The sequence below is a fragment of the Pelobates fuscus genome, chromosome 5, assembly GCF_036172605.1.
Source record: "Pelobates fuscus isolate aPelFus1 chromosome 5, aPelFus1.pri, whole genome shotgun sequence".
NCBI lineage: Eukaryota > Metazoa > Chordata > Amphibia > Anura > Pelobatidae > Pelobates > Pelobates fuscus.
In genome coordinates, this window is record NC_086321.1 from 143132938 (window position 1) to 143159658 (window position 26721).

General features: G+C 46.5%; 1 protein-coding gene across 2 annotated transcripts in view; it reads right to left on the reverse strand.

The window, feature by feature from the left end:
- Positions 1-26721, reverse strand: part of LOC134610965 (uncharacterized) — an 82382-nt gene that overhangs the window by 51615 nt on the left and 4046 nt on the right. The window contains exon 2 of one of the 2 annotated variants that reach the window (XM_063454389.1): positions 25747-25889. In XM_063454389.1, the coding sequence (XP_063310459.1) occupies positions 25747-25804 (58 nt within the window). In that variant the 5' untranslated portion in view covers positions 25805-25889. The remainder of the gene's footprint in view (positions 1-25746; positions 25890-26721) is intronic. The other variant, XM_063454388.1, reaches the window with a different exon arrangement.

The following is a 26721-nucleotide window of genomic DNA, read 5'->3' on the forward strand; positions in this document are numbered from 1 at the left end:
TGCAGTGTGTGTGTGTGAAAGGTTCAGTGTGTGTGAGGGGGTGTAGTGTGTGAATGTGTAGGGTGTGTGGGGCAATGTGTGTATGAGGGGGCTGTGTATGTGTGTGGCAATGTTAGTATGGGGGGCTGTGTGTGTATGGGTGGGCAGTGTATGTGTGTGTGTGAGGCAATGTGTGTAAATGTGTAAGGTGTGTGTGGGGGCAGTGTGTGTGTATGGGGGCAGTGTGTAAATGTGTATGGTGTGTGGGGGCAGTGTGTTTAGGGGGCTAGAGTTTACTCTCGCAAGAGCCGTAACGTTGCCGTGGTAACCAGGGCCGGATTAAGAGCCCAGTGGGCCTGGTGCTGATAATTATGATGGGCCTAATTACAAAATCTTATTGACCAAAAACACTAAAACAGTCCTACCTCCTAAGCGTCATGTATCTGATGGAGATGATGCTGTAGGGAAACTCATAGGATGCAACTATGAGAAAACACATACCCTTTGCTAATCTCATGCTTTCATCTTTCAAGTAAACCCATACCTCCTAACAGCAGTGTCCAGTAAAGCAGGAAGTCTATGGATGCGGTAAAAGGGTGGGCTACTGACACAAATCACATAACCAGAACGGACGAAAGGGCGAACATACACAAAAAGGGGGAATGTCTGTGTCCCTATGTCTCCCAATCCCTTAGTGTTTGTGTCCTCATGTCTCCCAGTGTCCCCATGTCACTAGGGAACATGGAGAGACATTGGGACACTGGGAGACATGGGGACACAGATACTAGGGAACACTGGGAGACCTGGGAAATCTGAGACTCTTGGGGACACTGGGTGACAGACACGAGGGGAGACATGGGGCACCGAGACACTGTGATATATAGGGGACACTGGAGACTTGATAAAAACCTGGGTACAGGTCAAAATGTTGCGGTGTCCAATAAACCTGCTTAAAGCTATCACAGTGAGTGCCTGAGATTTTTTTTCTTTTATACTAGGGGGCACAGAGACACTACGGGCACAGAGACACTACGGGCACAGAGAGACATGGGGCACTGAGACACTGATACATAGGGGACATTGGAGACTTGATAAAGACCTGGGTAGAGGTCGAAACATTGCGGTATCCAATAAACCTGCCTAAATCTATCACAGTGAGTGCCTGAGATTTTTTCTTTTATACTAGGGAACACTGAGACACTAGGGACACTGGCACACTACAGACACAGAGAGACACCAGGGACACATGGGGATACTGAGATACTAGGGACACTGGTTGGGAGACATGGGGACACTGCCATGTCTCCTATGTCTCAAAGTCGCCCAGTGTCCCCATGTCTTCCTGTGTCTCCATGCCTCTCAGTGTCCCCATGTCGCCCAGTGTCCCCTAGTGTTTGTATCCCCATGTCTCCCAGTGTCCCTTAGAGTCTGTGTCCTCATGTCTCCCAGTGTCCTGATGTCACTAGGACACTAGGGGACACTTAGAGACATGGGGACACTGGGAGACATGGGGACACTGAGCCACTAGGGACAGTGGCTGGGAGACATGGGGACACAGACTAGGGGCCACTGGGAGACATGGGGCCACTGTGTCCCTAGTGTCTCAGGGTCATGGGCGTCCGAATGGGGGGTAAAGGCTAGTACTTGCCTCCCCCCCCCCCAGATTTTTCAGCTTGTGCTGCTATTTTTCGTTTTAGTGTGAAAATACAGTGCAATACCAGCGCTGGCCAGTAGGTGGCGCTGTGAATGGAGAAAGGCAGGAAGCTACAGCTTATCCCTGCCTCTCTCTCATGACTGAAACTGCAGGGGAGCAGCACAGAGGCAGCCTACAGAGCAGGTAAGTGAGGGATGGCGGGTGGGGGAGACCGCATAGAAGAAGGTAAAGTAGAAGGAGCAGAAAGGTTCTGCAAGGGGCAGGAGGGGTCAGCAAGGAATAGAAAGGGGCAGCAAGAAGCAGGAAGGGGTCGAAAGGTTTTCAAGGAGCAGGAGGGTAAAGTAGAAGGAGCAGCAAGGATCAGGAGGGGTCAGCAAAGAGCAGGAGGGGTCAGCAAGGAGTAGAAAGGGTCTGCAAGAGGCAGGAGGGGTCAGCAAGGAATAGGAAGGGGCAGCAGGAAGGGGTAGGGACGGTCTGCAAGGAGCAGGAGGGGTCACCAAGGAGTAGGAAGAGGCAGCAAGGAGTAGGAAGAGGCAGCAAGGAGTAGGAAGAGGCAGCAAGGAGTAGGAAGAGGGAGCAGGAAGGGTCTGCAAGGAGCAGGAAGGGTCTGCAAGGAGCAGGAAGGGTCTGCAAGGAGCAGGAAGGGGCAGCATGGAGTAGGAAGGGGCAGCATGGAGTAGGAAGGGGCAGCATGGAGTAGGAAGGGGCAGCATGGAGTAGGAAGAGGCAGCAAGGAGCAGGCGGGGTCAGCAAGGAGTAGAAAGGGTCATCAAGGAGCAGGAAGAGCCATCAAGGAGCAGGAAGGGATCAGAAAGAGAAAGGAGCAGAAGGGCGCAAAATAAGCAGAAAGTAGCAGAAAGGTGCAGGAGGGGTCACCAAGGAGTAGGAAGAGGCAGCAAGGAGTAGGAAGAGGCAGCAAGGAGTAGGAAGGGGCAGCAAGGAGTAGGAAGGGGCAGCAAGGAGTAGGAAGGGGCAGCAAGGAGTAGGAAGAGGGAGCAGGAAGGGTCTGCAAGGAGCAGGAAGGGTCTGCAAGAAGCTGGAAGGGGCAGAAAGAAGCAGGAAGGGGCAGAAAGAAGCAGGAAGGATCTGCAAGAAGCAGGAAGGGCCATCAAGGAGCAGGAAGGGCCATCAAGGAGCAGGAAGGGCCATCAAGGAGCAGGAAGGGCCATCAAGGAGCAGGAAGGGCCATCAAGGAGCAGGAAGGGCCATCAAGGAGCAGAAAGGGATCAGAAAGAGAAAGGAGCAGAAGGGCGCAAAATAAGCAGAAAGTAGCAGAAAGGTGAAGGAGCCTCAGAAGACAAAGAAGACTGTGTCAAATGAAGGAGAAGAAAATGAGATTAGAGCACTTCATTCTGGACACCACATCATAAGGCCTGGCAGGGAAACTTTGGACCTTCTCATCTCCCCAGGTAAAAACAAACAATATCAGTGTTAAAGTGTTCACTTTTATTTACTGAGTGTCAGGAAACACAGAGGGCCGCTGGATAGGGGTGCCGCTGATTGGCTAGATGGGTCAGCTAGCACTCATAAAAACGTAAAACATTTTTATGAATCGGGAACTAGCGATTGGCTTAGAGTGTCAGCTGACCACTCTAGCCAATCAGCGGCACCCATGCCCAACGTCAATCTGCACTTCCTGACACTCTGTTTCAGAAGTCGAATACCACTGAGCGACCTGGAGATCTGGAGCTGAAGGAAGCCTTTGGGGGTAAACCATTTGAGAGCGGTTTCACCCCTTCAAAGAAAGAGCACCCAGGGGCCTCCTTGCATCACAGCATTTTCATTTAGATAAAGTTGTTATGGTGACCAGAATGTTCCTGTAATTTGATGAAAGGAACACTATAGTGTCAGGAATACAAACATATATTCTTGACACCATCGTTGTGAAAACACTATTCATCCTTGCTTTATGTGAAAATGACTATGCTCCTTCCCTTTCATGACACTGTCAAAAAGGGGCCAAGCATGGATGTCATTACAATTATGCCCCCCTCTCCACCCCCCCGGAAAAATTCCTGCGGACGTCCATGCTCAGGGTCCCCATGTTCCCCAGTGTCCCAATTTCTCAGCGTCCCCATGTCTCGGAGCTGCTGTCTGGACTCTCTGTGCAGAGCTGCTCCCCCGCGGATCAGTGAGTAGAGAGAGGCAGGGAGGGAGATGCCGTAACTTCTTATCACTGCCTCTCTCCACACAAACAGCGACCCCTACTGTCCGGTGCTGGTATTGCATAATAATCTATGTTTATACTGAGACAGACATTTGTATTGCCGGTATTACTACAATACCAGCACCGGCTAGGCAGCCTCAAATACCTGAGAAATACTTCTGAGAAATACCTGGCAACCCTAAGAAATACATGAGAAATACCTGGCAACCCTAAGAGTAGTGTGTAAAAAAAAAAAAAAAAATTTTTTTTTTTTTTTAAACCAATGGGCCTAGACCTGGAGCTGCAGCTCCATCAGCCCCTATGTTAATCCGGCCCTGGTGGTAACCGCGGCAACGATCTGTGCTCGCGCAAGAAGGACCCAGAGGAGCTGCAGGCTGAGCTCCCGGGTCCTCTCTTCCTCCCTCCCCTGCCGGCTGCCCGCACGGTGCCTGCGGACAGGGGAGGGGGCAATTGCCCTCCTCTTACTCCCCCTCTTCTTACCCCCCTTCTTACTCCCCCCCTCTTCTTACTCCCCCCTCACTCACTTCTTTCCCCCTCTTCTGACTCCACCTTCTTACTCTCCCCCTCTTCTTACTCCTCCCTCTTCTTACTCCCAATGAATTGCATTTAGGCAATAATCCAATAATAAGAATTGCAAGTAATTCAACAACACAAAGTTCAGTATTAAGTATTCCTTCAGAGATGCATTAAATAACTTTAGTTCATAGAGATGCATTAAGTAACATTAGTTCATGAGAATAATCTTCAATAGGAACAATAATCAATTAGCTGAGAATAGTTGCAAAGCAAGAGCAGTTGTCCTTCATGAGATTAGTAACTTGTAGTAATGAATATATTTGCAGAGCAAGAAACAGTTCATAGTGAATAAGCATGATGGGAGTTGTCCTTCATGAGATTAGTAACTTGTAGCAATGAATATATTTGCAGAGCAAGAAACAGTTCATAGTGAATAAGCATGATGGGAGTTGTCCTTCATGAGATTAGTAACTTGTAGCAATGGAAGTATTTGCAATGCAAGAAACAGTTCATAGAATAAATGATTTTGTAATCAATTAGCTGAAAGATATACTTAAGGTTTATATGGGTAGTCCTCCAATAGTCCAGACATATTGTCCACTTGTAAAGTAGCAAAGTTTCCTTTCTCCGGTAATCCTTTATGGCTTGCAGCAATCCTTGCATTTGCTCAAAGGCTGGAAGGGTTTGTCTGGTGCAAGTTTCCCAGTAGCTGAGCCTATGGAGCTTCCAGGAGGGAGCTCACACGTTAGCTCAAACAATCAATCACCAAGCCCCCTCCCTCTGGCCCAGTCTCCCTAAATACTGTCAGAGCTGTGTCAGAGGGGGTGGAGTCAGGCTCCTCACTGCTGAGAACTTAACCCTGAAGTGTTACTCCATGACACCCCCCTCTCTTCTTACCCCCCTCCCTCTCTTTTCTTACCCCCCTCTCTTTTCTTACCCCCTCCCTCTTTTCTGACCCCCTCCCTCTCTTTTCTTACCCCCTCCCTCCCTCTCTTTTCTTAACCCCTCCCTCCCTCTCTTTTCTTAACCCCCTCCCTCCCTCTCTTTTCTTAATCCCCTCCCTCCCTCTCTTTTCTTAATCCCCTCCCTCTCTTTTCTTACCCCCCTCCCTCTCTTTTCTTACCCCCCTCCCTCTCTTTTCTTACCCCCCCCTGCCTCTCTTTTCTTACCCCCCCCTGCCTCTCTTTTCTTACCCCCCCCTGCCTCTCTTTTCTTACCCCCCCTGCCTCTCTTTTCTTACCCCCTTCCCTCTTTTCTTACCCCCCCCTCCCTCTCTTTTCTTACCCCCCCTCCCTCTCTTTTCTTACCCCCCTCTCTTTTCTTACCCCCTTCCCTCTCTTTTCTTACCCCCTCCCCTGTAGCGTGGCCGAGCTGCTTTCCGGTCCGCTGTGCGGAACAGGAGTTTCTGTTTCCTGTACCTGGTCGGACTGACAGGAAGGTGCACACTCAGTGTGCACCTTCCTATCACTCCGGCCGGGCACAGCGGACCGGAAAGCAGCTCGGCCACGCTACAGGGGAGGGGGTAAGAAAAGAGAGGGAAGGGGGTAAGAAAAGAGAGGGGGGTAAGAAAAGAGAGGGAGGGGGGGTAAGAAAAGAGAGGGGGGGTAAGAAAAGAGAGGGAGGGGGGGTAAGATAAGAGGGAGGGGGGGTAAGATAAGAGGGAGGGGGGTAAGAAAAGAGAGGGAGGGGGGTAAGAAAAGAGAGGCAGGGGGGGTAAGAAAAGAGAGGGAGGGGGGTAAGAAAAGAGAGGGAGGGGGGTAAGAAAAGAGAGGGAGGGGGGTAAGAAAAGAGAGGGAGGGGGGTAAGAAAAGAGAGGGAGGGGGGTAAGAAAAGAGAGGGAGGGGTTAAGAAAAGAGAGGGAGGGGTTAAGAAAAGAGAGGGAGGGAGGGGGTTAAGAAAAGAGAGGGGGGGTAAGAAAAGAGAGGGAGGGGGTCAGAAAAGAGGGAGGGGGTAAGAAAAGAGGGAGGGGGTAAGAAAAGAGAGGGGGGTAAGAAAAGAGAGGGAGGGGGGTAAGAAGAGAGGGGGGTGTCATGGAGTAACACTTCAGGGTTAAGTTCTCAGCAGTGAGGAGCCTGACACCCCCCTCTGACACAGCTCTGACAGTATTTAGGGAGACTGGGCCAGAGGGAGGGGGCTTGGTGATTGATTGTTTGAGCTAACGTGTGAGCTCCCTCCTGGAAGCTCCATAGGCTCAGCTACTGGGAAACTTGCACCAGACAAACCCTTCCAGCCTTTGAGCAAATGCAAGGATTGCTGCAAGCCATAAAGGATTACCGGAGAAAGGAAACTTTGCTACTTTACAAGTGGACAATATGTCTGGACTATTGGAGGACTACCCATATAAACCTTAAGTATATCTTTCAGCTAATTGATTACAAAATCATTTATTCTATGAACTGTTTCTTGCATTGCAAATACTTCCATTGCTACAAGTTACTAATCTCATGAAGGACAACTCCCATCATGCTTATTCACTATGAACTGTTTCTTGCTCTGCAAATATATTCATTGCTACAAGTTACTAATCTCATGAAGGACAACTCCCATCATGCTTATTCACTATGAACTGTTTCTTGCTCTGCAAATATATTCATTACTACAAGTTACTAATCTCATGAAGGACAACTCCCATCATGCTTATTCACTATGAACTGTTTCTTGCTCTGCAAATATATTCATTACTACAAGTTACTAATCTCATGAAGGACAACTGCTCTTGCTTTGCAACTATTCTCAGCTAATTGATTATTGTTCCTATTGAAGATTATTCTCATGAACTAATGTTACTTAATGCATCTCTATGAACTAAAGTTATTTAATGCATCTCTGAAGGAATACTTAATACTGAACTTTGTGTTGTTGAATTACTTGCAATTCTTATTATTGGATTATTGCCTAAATGCAATTCATTTAAGTTTAACTCTTATTAAAACTTCGGTTGAATCAAGTTACCAGTGATTCTCTCTTTTCTTAAAGCTACAGTATTGATACTTAAGGATTCTCCATTTCTTTACTATTGTAATTAGGGAGTTTACAAGCTGCAGTTGAGTTCCAACCCAAATCACCCCTAGTAGCGTAACAGGGGGTAAGAAAAGAGAGGGAGGGGGGGTGAGAAGAGGGAGGGAGGGGGGGTAAGAAGAGATGAGGGGGGAGTAAGAAGAGAGGGGGGAGTAAGAAGGGGGTAAGAAGAGGGGGAGGAGGGAGTAAAAAGAGGAAGGGGGAGTAAGAAGAGGGGGGAGGGGGTAAGAAGAGAGTGGGGGGAGTAAGAAGAGGGGGGAGGGGGTAAGAAGAGAGTGGGGGGAGTAAGAAGGGGGTAAGAAGAGGGGGAGGGGGGAGTAAAAAGAGGAAGGGGAGTAAGAAGAGGGGGGTAAGAAGATGGGGAGGGGGTAAGAAGAGTGGGGAGAGGGTAAGAGGGGGAGGGGGAGTGGGAGTAAGAAGAGGGGGAGTGGGAGTAAATAGAGGGAGGAGTAAGAAGAGGGGGAGAGTAAGAAGGTGGAGTCAGAAGAGGGGGAAAGAAGTGAGTGAGGGGGGAGTAAGAAGAGGGGGGGAGTAAGAAGGGGGGTAAGAAGAGGGGGAGGGGGGAGTAAGAGGAGGGCAATTGCCCCCTCCCCTGTCCGCAGGCACCGTGCGGGCAGCCGGCAGGGGAGGGAGGAAGAGAGGACCCGGGAGCTCAGCCTGCAGCTCCTCTGGGTCCTTCTTGCGCGAGCACAGATCGTTGCCGCGGTTACCACCAGGGCCGGATTAACATAGGGGCTGATGGAGCTGCAGCTCCAGGTCTAGGCCCATTGGTTTAAAAAAAAAAAAAAATTTTTTTTTTTTGCATTTTTTTTTTTTTTTTTTTTACACACTACTCTTAGGGTTGCCAGGTATTTCTCATGTATTTCTTAGGGTTGCCAGGTATTTCTCAAAAGTATTTCTCAGGTATTTGAGGCTGCCTAGCCGGTGCCGGTATTGTAGTAATACCGGCAATACAAATGTCTGTCTCAGTATAAACATAGATTATTATGCAATACCAGCACCGGACAGTAGGGGTCGCTGTTTGTGTGGAGAGAGGCAGTGATAAGAAGTTACGGCATCTCCCTCCCTGCCTCTCTCTACTCACTGATCCGCGGGGGAGCAGCTCTGCACAGAGAGTCCAGACAGCAGCTCCGAGACATGGGGACGCTGAGAAATTGGGACACTGGGGAACATGGGGACCCTGAGCATGGACGTCCGCAGGAATTTTTCCGGGGGGGTGGAGAGGGGGGCATAATTGTAATGACATCCATGCTTGGCCCCTTTTTGACAGTGTCATGAAAGGGAAGGAGCATAGTCATTTTCACATAAAGCAAGGATGAATAGTGTTTTCACAACGATGGTGTCAAGAATATATGTTTGTATTCCTGACACTATAGTGTTCCTTTCATCAAATTACAGGAACATTCTGGTCACCATAACAACTTTATCTAAATGAAAATGCTGTGATGCAAGGAGGCCCCTGGGTGCTCTTTCTTTGAAGGGGTGAAACCGCTCTCAAATGGTTTACCCCCAAAGGCTTCCTTCAGCTCCAGATCTCCAGGTCGCTCAGTGGTATTCGACTTCTGAAACAGAGTGTCAGGAAGTGCAGATTGACGTTGGGCATGGGTGCCGCTGATTGGCTAGAGTGGTCAGCTGACACTCTAAGCCAATCGCTAGTTCCCGATTCATAAAAATGTTTTACGTTTTTATGAGTGCTAGCTGACCCATCTAGCCAATCAGCGGCACCCCTATCCAGCGGCCCTCTGTGTTTCCTGACACTCAGTAAATAAAAGTGAACACTTTAACACTGATATTGTTTGTTTTTACCTGGGGAGATGAGAAGGTCCAAAGTTTCCCTGCCAGGCCTTATGATGTGGTGTCCAGAATGAAGTGCTCTAATCTCATTTTCTTCTCCTTCATTTGACACAGTCTTCTTTGTCTTCTGAGGCTCCTTCACCTTTCTGCTACTTTCTGCTTATTTTGCGCCCTTCTGCTCCTTTCTCTTTCTGATCCCTTTCTGCTCCTTGATGGCTCTTCCTGCTCCTTGATGGCTCTTCCTGCTCCTTGATGGCTCTTCCTGCTCCTTGATGGCCCTTCCTGCTCCTTGATGGCCCTTCCTGCTCCTTGATGGCCCTTCCTGCTTCTTGCAGATCCTTCCTGCTTCTTGCAGATCCTTCCTGCTTCTTTCTGCCCCTTCCAGCTTCTTACAGCCCCTTCCAGCTTCTTACAGCCCCTTCCAGCTTCTTACAGCCCCTTCCAGCTTCTTACAGCCCCTTGCTGATCCTTTCTGTTCCTTCTGATTCTTCCTGCCCCTTCCTGCTCCTTTCTGCCCCTTCCTGCCCCTTCTTTCTCCTTTCTGCCCCTTCTTTCTCCTTGCTGCCCCTTCCTACTCCTAGCAGACCCTTTCTACTCCTTGCTGACCACTCCTGCCCCTTGCAGACCCTTTCTACTCCTTGCTGACCCCGCCTGCTCCTTGCTGCCTCTTCCTACTCCATGCTGCCCCTTCCTACTCCATGCTGCCCCTTCCTGCTCCTTGCAGACCCTTCCTGCTCCTTGCAGACCCTTCCTGCTCCCTCGTCCTACTCCTTGCTGCCTCTTCCTACTCCTTGCTGCCCCTTCCTATTCCTTGCTGCCCCTTCCTATTCCTTGCTGCCCCTTCCTATTCCTTGCTGCCCCTTCCTATTCCTTGCTGCCTCTTCCTACTCCTTGCTGCCTCTTCCTACTCCTTGCTGACCCCTCTTGCTCCTTGCAGACCCTTCCTACTCCTTGGTGACCCCTCCTGCTCCTTGCAGACCGTCCCTACCCCTTCCTGCTGCCCCCTCCTGCCTCTTGCAGACCCTTTCTACTCCTTGCTGACCCCTCCTGCTCCTTGCTGACCCCTCCTGATCCTTGCTGCTCCTTCTACTTTACCCTCCTGCTCCTTGAAAACCTTTCGACCCCTTCCTGCTTCTTGCTGCCCCTTTCTATTCCTTGCTGACCCCTCCTGCCCCTTGCAGAACCTTTCTGCTCCTTCTACTTTACCTTCTTCTATGCGGTCTCCCCCACCCGCCATCCCTCACTTACCTGCTCTGTAGGCTGCCTCTGTGCTGCTCCCCTGCAGTTTCAGTCATGAGAGAGAGGCAGGGATAAGCTGTAGCTTCCTGCCTTTCTCCATTCACAGCGCCACCTACTGGCCAGCGCTGGTATTGCACTGTATTTTCACACTAAAACGAAAAATAGCAGCACAAGCTGAAAAATCTGGGGGGGGGGGAGGCAAGTACTAGCCTTTACCCCCCATTCGGACGCCCATGACCCTGAGACACTAGGGACACAGTGGCCCCATGTCTCCCAGTGGCCCCTAGTCTGTGTCCCCATGTCTCCCAGCCACTGTCCCTAGTGGCTCAGTGTCCCCATGTCTCCCAGTGTCCCCATGTCTCTAAGTGTCCCCTAGTGTCCTAGTGACATCAGGACACTGGGAGACATGAGGACACAGACTCTAAGGGACACTGGGAGACATGGGGATACAAACACTAGGGGACACTGGGCGACATGGGGACACTGAGAGGCATGGAGACATGGGGACACTGGGCGACTTTGAGACATAGGAGACATGGCAGTGTCCCCATGTCTCCCAACCAGTGTCCCTAGTATCTCAGTATCCCCATGTGTCCCTGGTGTCTCTCTGTGTCTGTAGTGTGCCAGTGTCCCTAGTGTCTCAGTGTTCCCTAGACTCCCAATGTCTCTGTGTCCCCATGTCTCCTAGTGTCTCAGTGTCCCCTAGTATAAAAGAAAAAATCTCAGGCACTCACTGTGATAGATTTAGGCAGGTTTATTGGATACCGCAATGTTTCGACCTCTACCCAGGTCTTTATCAAGTCTCCAATGTCCCCTATGTATCAGTGTCTCAGTGCCCCATGTCTCTCTGTGCTCGTAGTGTCTCTGTGCCCGTAGTGGCTCTGTGCCCGTAGTGTCTCTGTGCCCGTAGTGTCTTTGTGCCCCCTAGTATAAAAGAAAAAAAATCTCAGGCACTCACTGTGATAGCTTTAAGCAGGTTTATTGGACACCGCAACATTTTGACCTGTACCCAGGTTTTTATCAAGTCTCCAGTGTCCCCTATATATCACAGTGTCTCGGTGCCCCATGTCTCCCCTCGTGTCTGTCACCCAGTGTCCCCAAGAGTCTCAGATTTCCCAGGTCTCCCAGTGTTCCATAGTATCTGTGTCCCCATGTCTCCCAGTGTCCCAATGTCTCTCAATGTTCCCTAGTGACATGGGGACACTGGGAGACATGAGGACACAAACACTAAGGGACTGGGAGACATAGGGACACAGACATTCCCCCTTTTTGTGTATGTTCGCCCTTTCGTCCGTTCTGGTTATGTGATTTGTGTCAGTAGCCCACCCTTTTACCGCATCCATAGACTTCCTGCTTTACTGGACACTGCTGTTAGGAGGTATGGGTTTACTTGAAAGATGAAAGCATGAGATTAGCAAAGGGTATGTGTTTTCTCATAGTTGCATCCTATGAGTTTCCCTACAGCATCATCTCCATCAGATACATGACGCTTAGGAGGTAGGACTGTTTTAGTGTTTTTGGTCAATAAGATTTTGTAATTAGGCCCATCATAATTATCAGCACCAGGCCCACTGGGCTCTTAATCCGGCCCTGGATATATGACTGGATAAATCACGATCAGATTTAGATATTTAGAAATCTTAGTTAACTAAGAAGTATATAGTTATAACCATTCCATTCTGCAGATGGAAAAGATTAATTATATATTAGTGTGATTACATCACATGTTAGCATATCGTGATATTTATCCAGGTGTATTGATTTGCTCTAAAATAAGATAAAATATCTGTTTAGGCAAGTTAAAATTCTGCTTATAGAACATGGTAGATTACTCTTATTGGATGGTTCCAGGAAATGACTAATGAGCTGGTTTAAATGTTATTTTATTTCAAATTACATGAGAATAGATCTTAATTACCTAGGAGGTCTAACCAGCATTGAAAGGGTTATTCTAACTGTTAGCTAAAGTTTTTATGGCCTTATGCTGCAAGCTGTGTGAAAGAAAATTTCTCTGTGAAGCCCCTCATAAATCTTGTCTTGACAATTGAAGCTGTTAACCATTGGAACGTGTTTTAACATTGCCATTTGTATTGCATACTGATGTTATACTAAATATTCATTGATTATTATCACGCATGTTACATATTATTATTTAAATTGTCACAATAAATTGTATCTATTTTTATAACAAATTGTGATTTTATTTATATGGAATACATTTCACTTACACGATAACGATCTTTGGGATCTGAGAATTGAAATAGTGGGCAATTCTCAACTGTTTACTATTATTATCCCATAAATATCCCCACAAAGGACAGTCTGCTCCATACCACAGAAATGATCCCTCTCTACAAAATATCATGTGTGAGGACCTCCAGCGTCACTCTATTCCCCATAGGGAAGCATTGAAATTAATTTTCAATGCTTTCCTATGGGGTGCGCTAATGCGCATGCGCGGCATTGCCGCGCATGCGCATTAGGTCTCCTCGGCCGGCGGGCGAGATCAGTCTCGCCCACCGGCCGACGTAAGCAGAAGGAGGAGTGGTGGGGGAGGAGGAAGCAGCGACGTGGGACCTGTCGCTGCCTCTGGTAAGTCACTGAAGGTGTTTTCCTGGCACTGGAGATGGTTTTCCTGGCACTGGAGTTTCACAGATCGTTTTCCTGGCACTGGAGTTTCCCTTTAACCTTAATTGGGAGAAATTGGAAAACATATATAATACCAATAATTAATTACACAAACAGAATCAAATGAACATAACATTAGATCGTACACTTCATCTGCAAAATATTGACAAATAGCATGGGATATCTGGCAAAATGTGAAAACCTTACTTGGACGATCCAATTTTAGGCTTTACACCAAATGAAACTCCTTACATTCCCAGACACCTTTATACCTTCAGTAGAGAAATAGCTCTGTCTCTCTGAATGCCAATGACTCCAGCAAGACTGAATGTGTCTAACCAACTTATGACTAGGAACACAATTCCTTTTTTATTATTATTATTGTCATTTATATAGCGCCAACAAATTCCGTAGCGCTTTACAGTGTTATAAAAGGGGGGGATTTAGCTATAAATAGGACAATTACAAGAAAACTTACGGGAAAGATAGGTTGAAGATGACCCTGCTCAAACGAGCTTACAGTCTATAGGAGGTGGGGTGTAAAACACAATAGGACAGGCAATAGCAATCAAATAAAGTGGGACTGAAGCAGAGCTGGAGGAAAGAGTAGAGTGCTGCCCTTTAGGAGAGAGCAAGTGACAGGTATGTGAGGTAGAGGGTACTCTGGAGGCCATAAGCTTTCCTAAAAAGATGGGTTTTAAGGCACTTCTTAAACGATTAAAGACTAGGGGAGAGTCTGATGGTGGTAGGCAGGCTGTTCAATAGAAGGGAGCCGCCCATGAGAAGTCCTGCAAGTGTGAGTTGGCTGTACGGGTGTAAGTAGTGGACAGTAGAAGGTCACGGGCAGAGCAGAGAGAAGGGGCATACCTATGGATTTGTGATATAAGAGGGTCTAGAATTAGTCAATGCTTTATAGGTATGGGTTAGCATTTTGAATTGACTTCCCTAGGATACACGAAGCCAATGTAAGGACTAACAGAGGGATGAGGTGTGAGAGGACCGACTAGAGAGGAAAATCAGTCTGGCAGCAGCATTCATTACAGACTGTAGCGGGGCAATACGTTTTTTGGGAAGACCAATTAGGAGAGGGTTACAATAATCCATGCAGGAAATTACTAGAGCATGGACAAGCTCTTTGGTACCATCTTGCATAAGAAAGGGAAGGGTGGAATCTACAGGATTTAGTAACATGCTGGATGTGAGGCTCAAATGTGAGTCTTGAATCAAATATGACACCAAGACAGCGCGTTTGCAAGGATGGACTGATGTGGATACCACTGACAGGGCTGCCATCAGAAATTTTGGGGCCCCTGACAAAGCACAAGGTCTGGGCCCCCCCCGCCCCCTCCCTCCCGGGCGCGCCCACGCCCTACCTAGTCCGCTGACAATGATGCGGGACTGAATGTGGTGTGTATAGTGGAAGTGAATTAGAATGTGTGTAATGGATGTAGTGTTTGTGTGTATTAGATACTGTTTGTGCAGTGAATGCAGAGTGTGTGTTTGTGTAGCGGATGCAGTGTGTATAGTGAACGCAAAGTGTGTTTGAGTAGTGGATGTAGTGTGTGTACAGTGATGTAGTGTGTGTTTGTGTAGTGGATGTAGTGTTTGTATGTACTAGATGAAATGTGTTTAGTGGATGCAGTGTCTGTAGTGGATGTAGTGTGTGTATTAGACGCAGTGTCTGTGTATAGTGAATGCAGAGTGTTTCAATTTGTGGTGGATGTCGTGTGTACAGTGAATACAGGATGTTTGTGTAGTGGATGCTGTGTGAACAGTTAATGCAGAGTGTGTGTCAGTATAGTGAATCCAGAGTGTGTGCATAGTTTAGTGAATGCAGAGTGTGTGTTAGTGTGTAGTGAATGCAGAGTGTGTGTTAGTGTGTAATGAATGCAGAGTGTGTGTTAGTGTGTAATGAATGCAGAGTGTGTGTTAGTGTGTAGTGAATGCAGAGTGTGTCAGTGTAATGCATTTAGAGTGTGTGTAAATGTGTAGTGAATGCAGAGTGTGTGTAAATGTGTAGTGAATGCAGAGTGTGTGTAAATGTGTAGTGAATGCAGAGTGTGTGTAAATGTGTAGTGAATGCAGAGTGTGTGTTAATGTGTAGTGAATGCAGAGAGTGTGTTAGTGTGTAGCGGATGCAGAGTGTGTGTTAGTGTGTAGCGGATGCAGTGTGTTAATGTGTAGTGAATGCAGAGGGTGTGTTTGTGTAGCGGATGCAGTGTGTATAGTGAACACAAAGTGTGTTTGAGTAGTGGATGTAGTGTGTGTACAGTGATGTAGTGTGTGTTTGTATGTACTAGATGAAATGTGTTTAGTGGATGCAGTGTCTGTAGTGGATGCAGTGTGTGTATTAGACGCAGTGTCTGTGTATAGTGAATGCAGAGTGTTTCAATTTGTGGTGGATGTAGTGTGTGTACTGTGAATACAGGATGTTTGTGTAGTGGATGCTGTGTGTACAGTTAATGCAGAGTGTGTGTCAGTATAGTGAATGCAGAGTGTGTGCATAGTTTAGTGAATGCAGAGTGTGTGCATAGTTTAGTGAATGCAGAGTGTGTGTTAGTGTGTAGTGAATGCAGAGTATGTCAGTGTAATGCATTTAGTGTGTGTGTGTGTTAGTGCAGTGAATGCAGAGTGTGTGTAAATGTGTAGTGAATGCAGAGTGTGTGTAAATGTGTAGTGAATGCAGAGTGTGTGTTAATGTGTAGTGAATGCAGAGTGTGTGTTAATGTGTAGTGAATGCAGAGTGTGTGTTAGTGTGTAGCGGATGCAGAGTGTGTGTTAGTGTGTAGCGGATGCAGTGTGTTAATGTGTAGTGAATGCAGAGAGTGTGTTAGTGTGTAGCGGATGCAGAGAGTGTGCTAGTGTAGTGAAAGCAGAGTGTGTTAATATGTAGCGAATGCAGAGTGTGTGTCAGTATAGTGGATGCAGTGAGTGGGTTAGTGTGTAGTGTATGCAGAGTGCATGTTGTATTAGTGAATACAGTGTGTGTATTGTATTAGTGTATGCACTGTGTGTGTTAGTGTATGCAGTGTGTGTGTGTTGTGTTAGTGTATGCAGTATGTATGTTGTGTTAGTGTATGCAGTGTGTGTGTTAGTGTATGCAGTGTGTGTTGTATTAGTGTATGCAGTATTAGTGTATGCAGAGTGTGTGTTGTGTTAGTGTATGCAGTGTGTGTTGTGTTAGTGTATGCAGAGTGTGTGTTGTGTCAGTGTATGCAGTGTGTGTGTTGTGTCAGTGTATGCAGTGTGTGTGTTGTGTCAGTGTATGCAGTGTGTGTGTTGTGTCAGTGTATGCAGTGTGTGTGTTGTGTCAGTGTATGTAGTGTGTGTGTTGTGTCAGTGTATGTAGTGTGTGTGTGTTGTGTCAGTGTATGCAGTGTGTGTGTGTCGTGTCAGTGTATGCAGTGTGTGTGTTGTGTCAGTGTATGTAGTGTGTGTGTGTTGTGCCAGTGTAAGCAGTGTGTGTGTTGTGCCAGTGTAAGCAGTGTGTGTGTGTGTGTTGTGCCAGTGTAAGCAGTGTGTGTGTGTGTTGTGTTAGTGTATGTAGTGTGTGTGTGTTGTGTCAGTGTATGTAGTGTGTGTGTGTGTGTGTTGTCAGTGTATGCAGTGTGTGTGTTGTGTCAGTGTATGTAGTGTGTGTTGTGTCAGTGTATGTAGTGTGTGTGTGTTGTGTTAGTGTATATAGTGTGTGTGTGTGTTTGTGTGTGTGTTGTGTCAGTGTGTCAGTGTGTGTGTTGTGTCAGTGTATGCAGTGTGTGTGTGTTGTGTTAGTGTAGTGTGTGTTTTGTCAGTGTATGTAGTGTGTGTGTGTGTTGTGTCAGTGTATGTAGTGTGTGTTGTGTTAGTGTATGTAGTGTGTGTGTGTTGTGTTAGTGTATGTAGTGTGTGTGTGTGTGTTTGTGTGTGTGTGTTGTGTCAGTGTATGCAGTGTGTGTGTGTTGTGTCAGTGTATGCAGTGTGTGTGTGTTGTGTTAGTGTAGTGTGTGTGTGTGTGTTGTGTTAGTGTAGTGTGTGTGTGTGTGTTGTGTTAGTGTAGTGTGTGTGTGTGTGTTGTGTTAGTGTATATAGTGTGTGTATAGTGTGTGTGTTGTGTCAGTGTATGCAGTGTGTGTGTTGTGTCAGTGTATGCAGTGTGTGTGTTGTGTCAGTGTATGCAGTGTGTGTGTGTTGTGTCAGTGTATGCAGTGTGTGTGTTGTGTCAGTGTATGCAGTGTGTGTGTGTTGTGTCAGTGTATGCAGTGTGTGTGTTGTGTCAGTGTATGCAGTGTGTGTGTTGTGTCAGTGTATGCAGTGTGTGTGTGTGTGTTGTGTCAGTGTATGCAGAGTGTGTTGTGTCAGTGTATGCAGTGTGTGTGTTGTGTCAGTGTATGCAGTGTGTGTGTTGTGTCAGTGTATGCAGTGTGTGTGTTGTGTCAGTGTATGCAGTGTGTGTTGTGTCAGTGTATGCAGTGTGTGTTGTGTCAGTGCATGCAGTGTGTGTGTTGTGTCAGTGCATGCAGTGTGTGTGTTGTGTCAGTGTATGCAGTGTGTGTGTGTTGTGTCAGTGTATGCAGTGTGTGTGTTGTGTCAGTGTATGCAGTGTGTGTGTGTTGTGTCAGTGTATGCAGAGTGTGTTGTGTCAGTGTATGCAGTGTCAGTGTATGCAGTGTGTGTGTTGTGTCAGTGTATGCAGTGTGTGTGTTGTGTCAGTGTATGCAGTGTGTGTTGTGTCAGTGCATGCAGTGTGTGTGTTGTGTCAGTGCATGCAGTGTGTGTGTTGTGTCAGTGTATGCAGTGTGTGTGTTGTGTCAGTGTATGTAGTGTGTGTGTGTGTTGTGTCAGTGTATGTAGTGTGTGTGTGTGTTGTGTCAGTGTATGCAGTGTGTGTTGTGTCAGTGTATGTGTTGTGTCAGTGTATGCAGTGTGTGTGTGTTGTGTCAGTGTATGCAGTGTGTGTGTTGTGTCAGTGTATGCAGTGTGTGTGTGTTGTGTTAGTGTAGTGTGTGTTTTGTCAGTGTATGTAGTGTGTGTGTGTTGTGTTAGTGTATGTAGTGTGTGTTGTGTTAGTGTATGTAGTGTGTGTGTGTTGTGTTAGTGTATATAGTGTGTGTGTGTGTTGTGTCAGTGTATGTAGTGTGTGTGTTGTGTCAGTGTATGTAGTGTGTGTGTGTTGTGTCAGTGTATGCAGTGTGTGTGTGTCGTGTCAGTGTATGCAGTGTGTGTGTTGTGTCAGTGTATGTAGTGTGTGTGTGTTGTGCCAGTGTAAGCAGTGTGTGTGTTGTGCCAGTGTAAGCAGTGTGTGTGTGTGTGTTGTGCCAGTGTAAGCAGTGTGTGTGTGTGTTGTGTTAGTGTATGTAGTGTGTGTGTGTTGTGTCAGTGTATGTAGTGTGTGTGTGTGTGTGTTGTCAGTGTATGCAGTGTGTGTGTTGTGTCAGTGTATGTAGTGTGTGTTGTGTCAGTGTATGTAGTGTGTGTGTGTTGTGTTAGTGTATATAGTGTGTGTGTGTGTTTGTGTGTGTGTTGTGTCAGTGTGTCAGTGTGTGTGTTGTGTCAGTGTATGCAGTGTGTGTGTGTTGTGTTAGTGTAGTGTGTGTTTTGTCAGTGTATGTAGTGTGTGTGTGTGTTGTGTCAGTGTATGTAGTGTGTGTTGTGTTAGTGTATGTAGTGTGTGTGTGTTGTGTTAGTGTATGTAGTGTGTGTGTGTGTGTTTGTGTGTGTGTGTTGTGTCAGTGTATGCAGTGTGTGTGTGTTGTGTCAGTGTATGCAGTGTGTGTGTGTTGTGTTAGTGTAGTGTGTGTGTGTGTGTTGTGTTAGTGTAGTGTGTGTGTGTGTGTTGTGTTAGTGTAGTGTGTGTGTGTGTGTTGTGTTAGTGTATATAGTGTGTGTATAGTGTGTGTGTTGTGTCAGTGTATGCAGTGTGTGTGTTGTGTCAGTGTATGCAGTGTGTGTGTTGTGTCAGTGTATGCAGTGTGTGTGTGTTGTGTCAGTGTATGCAGTGTGTGTGTTGTGTCAGTGTATGCAGTGTGTGTGTGTTGTGTCAGTGTATGCAGTGTGTGTGTTGTGTCAGTGTATGCAGTGTGTGTGTTGTGTCAGTGTATGCAGTGTGTGTGTGTGTGTTGTGTCAGTGTATGCAGAGTGTGTTGTGTCAGTGTATGCAGTGTGTGTGTTGTGTCAGTGTATGCAGTGTGTGTGTTGTGTCAGTGTATGCAGTGTGTGTGTTGTGTCAGTGTATGCAGTGTGTGTTGTGTCAGTGTATGCAGTGTGTGTTGTGTCAGTGCATGCAGTGTGTGTGTTGTGTCAGTGCATGCAGTGTGTGTGTTGTGTCAGTGTATGCAGTGTGTGTGTGTTGTGTCAGTGTATGCAGTGTGTGTGTTGTGTCAGTGTATGTGTGTTGTGTCAGTGTATGCAGAGTGTGTTGTGTCAGTGTATGCAGTGTCAGTGTATGCAGTGTGTGTGTTGTGTCAGTGTATGCAGTGTGTGTGTTGTGTCAGTGTATGCAGTGTGTGTTGTGTCAGTGCATGCAGTGTGTGTGTTGTGTCAGTGCATGCAGTGTGTGTGTTGTGTCAGTGTATGCAGTGTGTGTGTTGTGTCAGTGTATGTAGTGTGTGTGTGTGTTGTGTCAGTGTATGTAGTGTGTGTGTGTGTTGTGTCAGTGTATGCAGTGTGTGTTGTGTCAGTGTATGTGTTGTGTCAGTGTATGCAGTGTGTGTGTGTTGTGTCAGTGTATGCAGTGTGTGTGTTGTGTCAGTGTATGCAGTGTGTGTGTGTTGTGTTAGTGTAGTGTGTGTTTTGTCAGTGTATGTAGTGTGTGTGTGTTGTGTTAGTGTATGTAGTGTGTGTTGTGTTAGTGTATGTAGTGTGTGTGTGTTGTGTTAGTGTATATAGTGTGTGTGTGTGTTGTGTCAGTGTATGCAGTGTGTGTGTTGTGTCAGTGTATGCAGTGTGTGTGTGTTGTGTTAGTGTAGTGTGTGTGTGTTGTGTTAGTGTAGTGTGTGTGTGTTGTGTTAGTGTATATAGTGTGTGTGTGTGTTGTGTTAGTGTATATAGTGTGTGTATAGTGTGTGTGTTGTGTCAGTGTATGCAGTGTGTGTGTTGTGTCAGTGTATGCAGTGTGTGTGTGTTGTGTCAGTGTATGCAGTGTGTGTGTGTTGTGTCAGTGTATGCAGTGTGTGTGTTGTCAGTGTATGTAGTGTGTGTGTGTGTTGTGTCAGTGTATGCAGAGTGTGTTGTGTCAGTGTATGCAGTGTCAGTGTATGCAGTGTGTGTGTTGTGTCAGTGTATGCAGTGTGTGTGTTGTGTCAGTGTATGCAGTGTGTGTGTTGTGTCAGTGCATGCAGTGTGTGTTGTGTCAGTGCATGCAGTGTGTGTGTTGTGTCAGTGTATGCAGTGTGTGTGTTGTGTCAGTGTATGTAGTGTGTGTGTGTGTGTTGTGTCAGTGTATGCAGTGTGTGTTGTGTCAGTGTATGTGTTGTGTCAGTGTATGCAGTGTGTGTGTGTTGTGTCAGTGTATGCAGTGTGTGTGTTGTGTCAGTGTATGTGTTGTGTCAGTGTATGCAGTGTGTGTGTGTTGTGTCAGTGTATGCAGTGTGTGTGTTGTGTCAGTGTATGTGTGTAAATTTGCAATCTGGGGTGAGGGGGAGGAGGGGCATTTTAACATAATAATAAAAAAAAAATTACATTTATTTAAATTGTTTCTCCCCCCTCCCTGCTTACCTGTGTCTAGGGAGGGGGGAGTTTCCATCCCTGGTGGTCCGGTGGCATGGTGGGGCCCCCCAGCTTCCCTGTTACCGCAGAGGGGGCCCAGGCAGCACACAGCTTCTCCTCTTCTCTCTCCTCCAATAACTCTCGCGAGACCGCGGAGCGTTGCCATGGCAACCGGGTCTCGCGAGAGTTATTAGCAGAAACGAGAGGAGAAGAGTCTATGTGCTGCCTGGGCCCCCTCTGCGGTAACAGGGAAGCCGGGGGGCCCGCGGCTGCACACATAGATCGCGATATTCGCTATCTATGTGTGCAGGGAGGGAAAGTGGGGCCCAGGACTGCCAGAGCAGTCCGGGCCCCCCAGGGTCACCGGGCCCGTGACAACCGTCATGGTTGTCACCCCCTGATGGCGGCCCTGACCACTGACTTGAAAGGAGAGCGAATGAAGAGGATCAGTATTAAGAGGAGGCAAGACAAGGAGTTCAGTTTTAGAGAGATTTAGTTTTAGAAAGCGGGAGGACATCCATTCAGAATTGGAGGAAAGGCAAGAAGTAACACGTTGCAGGACAGCAGGGGAGAGGTCTGTGGAGGAGAGATATAGCTGGGTGTCATCAGCATACAGGTGGTAGTGGAATCCAAATGAGGAAATAAGTTTGGCAGTATAAAGAGAAAATAGAAGGTGACCAATGACCGATCTTTGGGGGACTCCAACAAAGACAGGCTTTATGGAGGAGGTATCATTAGAAAAGAAGACACTGAATAAGTGTTGGGAGAGAAAGGAGGAAAACCAAGAGAGGATAGAGTCACAGAGACCGAGCGATTGAAGAGTTTGAAGAAGGAGAGCATGATCAATGGTGTCAAAGGCAGCAGAGAGGTCAAGAAGTATTAGTATGGAGTAGTGGCCTTTGGATTTAGCTGCAATAAGGTTGTTAATAAGCGCAGTCTCAGTAGAGTGGAGGGGCGGAAGCCAGATTGAAGAGGGTCAAGGAGAGAGTTGGAATTGAGGAAGTGAGACATACGGGTAAAGACAAGTATTTCCAGAAGCTTTGAGCAAAAAGGGAGCAGGGATATGGGACGATAGTTAGAGGGGGTGGATGGGTCGAGGGGTGTTTTTTTCAGGATAGGTACTACAGTAGCATGTTTAAGGTTAGCAGGGACAATGCCAGAAGAGGGAGAGAGAGAGAGAGAGAGCAGTTGAAGATGTGTGTTAATGAAGGCACAAGACAAGGGGGGAGAGATCTGATAAGGTGAGATGGGACAGGATCAAGTGGTGGGCAAGTGGTGGGGCGAGAGGAAAGGAGAAGCGCAGCCACCTCTTGTTCAGTAGCTGGGGATAAAGTCTGAAGGGTAGGAAAGGCATGATCTGCGTGTGGTTGAGAAAGAGAAAGGCAGGGTGGGGAGATTACTTTCCTTAGCTTTTCAATCTTGTTGGTAATATAGCATGCAAAGCTCTCAGCTGTAGGGTTAGTTTGAGGGGTGGCCACAGCAGGGCGAAGAAGAGAGTTAAAGGTGTCAAACAGAGGCCTGGGATTGCGGGAGCATGAACTAATGAGAGAGGAAAGTATGACTTTGGCGAGGGCAAGGGCTGCGCTGTATGAACAAAATATGAATCTATAATGGAAAAAGTCTGACTGGGTGCGAGACTTCTTCCAGGAGCGTTCAGCACAATGGGAGAATCTTTGCAGGTAGTGTGTTGATTTAGTATGCCACGACTGGGGGCGTGTCCTACTCGAGGTGCATGCTTGGAGCGGGGCTGCAGCGTTCAAGGCAGAGGTGAGGATACTGTTATATGTGGAGATGGCCAGTGAGGGACAGGAGAGGGAAGGGATAGATAGGAGTTGTGAATCAATATAAGCTGTCAGCTGCTGGAGGTCAATAGAATTAATGTACTCCTGAGTTGAGGGGGGTTAGGCTTAGGTTGTTGGGTGAGGGGTTACTCGAGAGCAAATGATAAGAGGTGGTGGTCAGAGAGAGGAAATAGAGTGTTGGAGATGTTAGCCACTGTACATGCATAAGAGAAAATGATAACCATAGCAGAAAAAAAAAATAGGAGAGGAACAGCGCTACAGTACTGATCACAGGGGAGAATAGAGCTGCACACCTGAGGGGAAGGGTAACCCTCAAACCCTTCAAAGAATGGAGAGAACAAGATACAACAAATACAGGGATACAACAAATAAGAGAAAATGAGGTTGAAGGTATTGCCAGTGTGGCGGACCGCCTGGCACCCCAACTGGGTGCCTCCGCCAATCACTGCTTCATAGTAAGTCTAAGTACTTCCAAGCACTCCACCAAACACCATCAGCACTGTAGACCCTTAGCCGCCGCAGCTTGGCTGGGGTCTCGCTGTCCTCCACCCACCCTGGACTTGGGTCAGGGATCCAGCTTCCAGTGGGTTGACCTCTCCTCCTCCAGAGAGTATAGCAGGATAGCTCTTACAAGAGCTAGTGATAAAGCTGGGATAACTGTTCCCTACAAGCACAAGATGAGTCTCTGTGTGGAGGGTAAAGTAGAACTCTTTAATGGCAGCCACAACTGGCCTTATATGCAAGTCCCCATGCAAGGGGTTTTCCATAACATATTCCAGGGGCATTCCCCACTGGACCTGAGAGGGGACTATGACAAAGTACACGCTGTAATTACATTGGCTCTCAGGTCCAGGACACTCCCACAGTGCCTGAGAGATAATTGAGTCTGGAACTGTACTAAACTCAATTATCCCCAGGCACAGAAAACATACATTTTAACACCACGAAAGTACCCACAAAACACACGGATACCCCACAAATGTCACATAACCCTATTGTTACGAATTAGAATTGTTAATCTAATGCCCTTTGTAACAGGTGAAACCTCTTAGTCACGTTAACAACCACTAATAGGAATTCATTTTATATACAAAAAGATTGATGTGATCAGGGCCGTCTTTAGCGCGAGGCAAAAGGGGCAGCTGCCCCGGGCCCAGTTGCTCCTGGGGGGCCCAGAGCAGCTGCTCCGTGGGCCCTGCGATTTGGGCAGCCCCCCTTGGACCCGGTGGTGCGGCTGCACAGAGCCGCACCATCCCGCATGCTAAAGAGGGCCCCCGGGTGGCCCATGCACTAAGGGCCACCCGGTGGACATGTGCCAGCAGGGGCCCAGTCGGGCGCTGTTACGCTTAAACAGCGCGACCGGGCCCCTTCCTGTTCGTCAGCCGGCTGGGAGGAAGTGAGTGCCGCGAGTCACTTCCTCCCACCGGAGATCAGAGCCGCACAGGAGGAGAAAGGCAGGGAGGAGGGGAGTTTAAGAGGAGAACTACCAACTGCCTCAGCCTGCCACTGTTCCCCAGGGAAACCACCCTCCAGAAAAGGTAAGGGTGGTTGGAGGGTGGCTAAATGTATGTCAGTATGTTTGTGTGTGTATGTCTGTCTGTGTTTCAGTGTATCTGTGTGTGTATATCAGTATGCCTGTGTGTGTCAGTATCTATGTCTGTGTGTGTGTCAATACTTCTGTCAGTGTGTGTGTGTCACTATGTCTGTGTGTGTGTGTGTCAGTATGTCTGTGTGTGTGTGTGTGTGTCAGTATGTCTGTGTGTGTGTGTGTCAGTATTTCTGTCTGTGTGTGTGTCAGTATGTCTGTGTGTGTGTGTCAGTATTTCTGTCTGTGTGTGTGTCAGTATGTCTGTCTGTGTGTGTGTCAGTATGTCTGTCTGTCTGTGTGTGTGTCGGTATGCCTGTGTGTGTCAGCATGCCTGTGTGTGTGTGTCAATACTTCTGTCAGTGTGTGTCAGCATGTCTGTGTGTGTGTGTCAGCATTTCTGTCTGTGTGTGTGTCAGTATGTCTGTCTGTGTGTGTGTCAGTATGTCTGTGTGTGTGTCAGTATTTCTGTCTGTGTGTGTGTGTCAGTATGTCTATGTGTGTGTGTGTCAGTATTTCTGTCAGTGTATGTGTCTGTGTATGTGTGTGTGTTAGTATGTCTGTCTGTGTCAGTATGTCTGTGTGTATGTCAGTATGCCTGTGTGTGTCACTGTGTCTGTGTGTATGTCAGTATGCGTGTGTGTATCAGCATGTCTGTGTGTGTGTCAATACGTCTGTCAGTGTATGTGTCTGTGTGTGTATGTATGTGCATCTGTGTGTGTTTGTGTGTGTGTCAGTATGTCTGAATGTGTGTCAATATGTCTGCCAGTATATATTTGTGTGTCAGTGTATGTGTGTGTCAGTATGTATCTGTGAATGTTTTAATATGTCTGTCTGTGTGTGTGTATGTGTCAATATGTCAGTGGGATTGGGGGTTGGGCGTAATTGGGGGGTTGGTTGATTGAGAGGGTCGCAGGGCCGTGGGGGCCCAACAAAATTCTTTGCCCAGGGTCCTATTCATATTAAAGACGGCCCTGGATGTGATGTATCATTAAAACTTGTTATTATGCTGCCCTGCGTGACAGTCTCTACCGCTTATATTCTCATTGTACACTGTATACAATATATTCACTTAAACGCACTGTTAAGATTGACAATGTCAATTCATCAATTATCTTTAATTATACAAAAAAATTAGAGAGGTTGCAAAGGCACTCCTGGCACCATAACCACTACAGCAGAATGAAAATACTAGTAATGAATTCCCATCCTACACAATATTAAATATATTCTCCTAACACATATATAACCTACACGAAGAACTGGACTTGGTGAGCTCAATTTGTTGACTCCGGACAAAGATACAGTATATAATTTAAGTAATAATGGGACAGGAATTCCCCTTAATAAAAAAGGTAATTGATTTAATTAATTGCCCTGAAATAAAATTAAAAAATCATTTCCTGCCTACCCTAAATAATAAGGATATTGGGCAAATATGTAGATAGTTGTAAAAAGTTAAAGAAAAAATTTAAAGTACAAAATTATATTTTCCAGAATATCTACTTCTAGAATAACTACTATCATCATCTAACACCCCAAGTCTCCATATGCAGGGAAAGGATAGGGGAAGATATACATTCAAAAAAACAATTGGCAATATGAATGAATATGAAATCCCTGTTTAGGTTTACATTATACATGTAATGCATTCACTAAATATTTGTATATCGCTTCTTACCAGATGTGAAGTGTGAATTTAGAAGAATGAACCCAGAGAATAAAAAGAACATGCCCATTGAGAAGTCATGTAGATGTTCAATCACAAACAACCAATGTAAAAACAACAGAGGGAATTACCGAGAGGTGGGATGTTTACTCCTCCTAAAAATATGAGTGGATGATATTGTTATTAATTTAATACTAATGTCATGCACAACCAAAATAATATAACAAGTGCTAGCAAACATAAAGGCTCTTTTAAAAAATATCATATTACTTTTACATTAAGAAATTAAATACATTGTAAACAGTTAATTGAAAAGCAAGGCCTCACAAAATTTTGGCTAAACAAAATAATCAAGCTGGATGAATTTCAAAACTCTGCAATTTTGCCTTATAGATTAATTGGTTTTCAGTTCTGAGAAATATATCTGGGAAGTAAGAATATTTTGTTATATACATTTTCAAACACATTTTTTATATCTAGTCTATTCAGATGATTAAACATAATTCTGTACCATATCTATATTTGCAATGGGGCAATAATATAACAATTTATAGATATACTTGTAGTAAAACACACACCATCAGGCCTCTCATCCATAGCCATTCTCACTGCATGTGACTTATTAGATGTGTATGTATGCCATCTTTGGTGGCAAGGAGGGCACCTTTGGATTCAGCCAGCAAAACGTCTTTTAGGTGTTGTTTGATTTGTCACAGCATAGTCTTACTTGCATGGCAGCCCATAGCCCTCGCCTGGCAAACAGCCCTTCTAATGCCAACTACTCCCACGTGAAACCTAATCTACTTCAATTTGCCACATTGATACTGGATATGCTCTCTCAGTTCTTTCTATGAAGTCATTTGATGCAACATTTGATCTGAGGGAACTTAAACTGGGAAATCATTGCCCTAATGTGGTTATGTAGCTTTATGGTCTGAACTGTGTTTTAATTCTGGTTATAGTTGTTTTTCTTACTTCGCATATGCT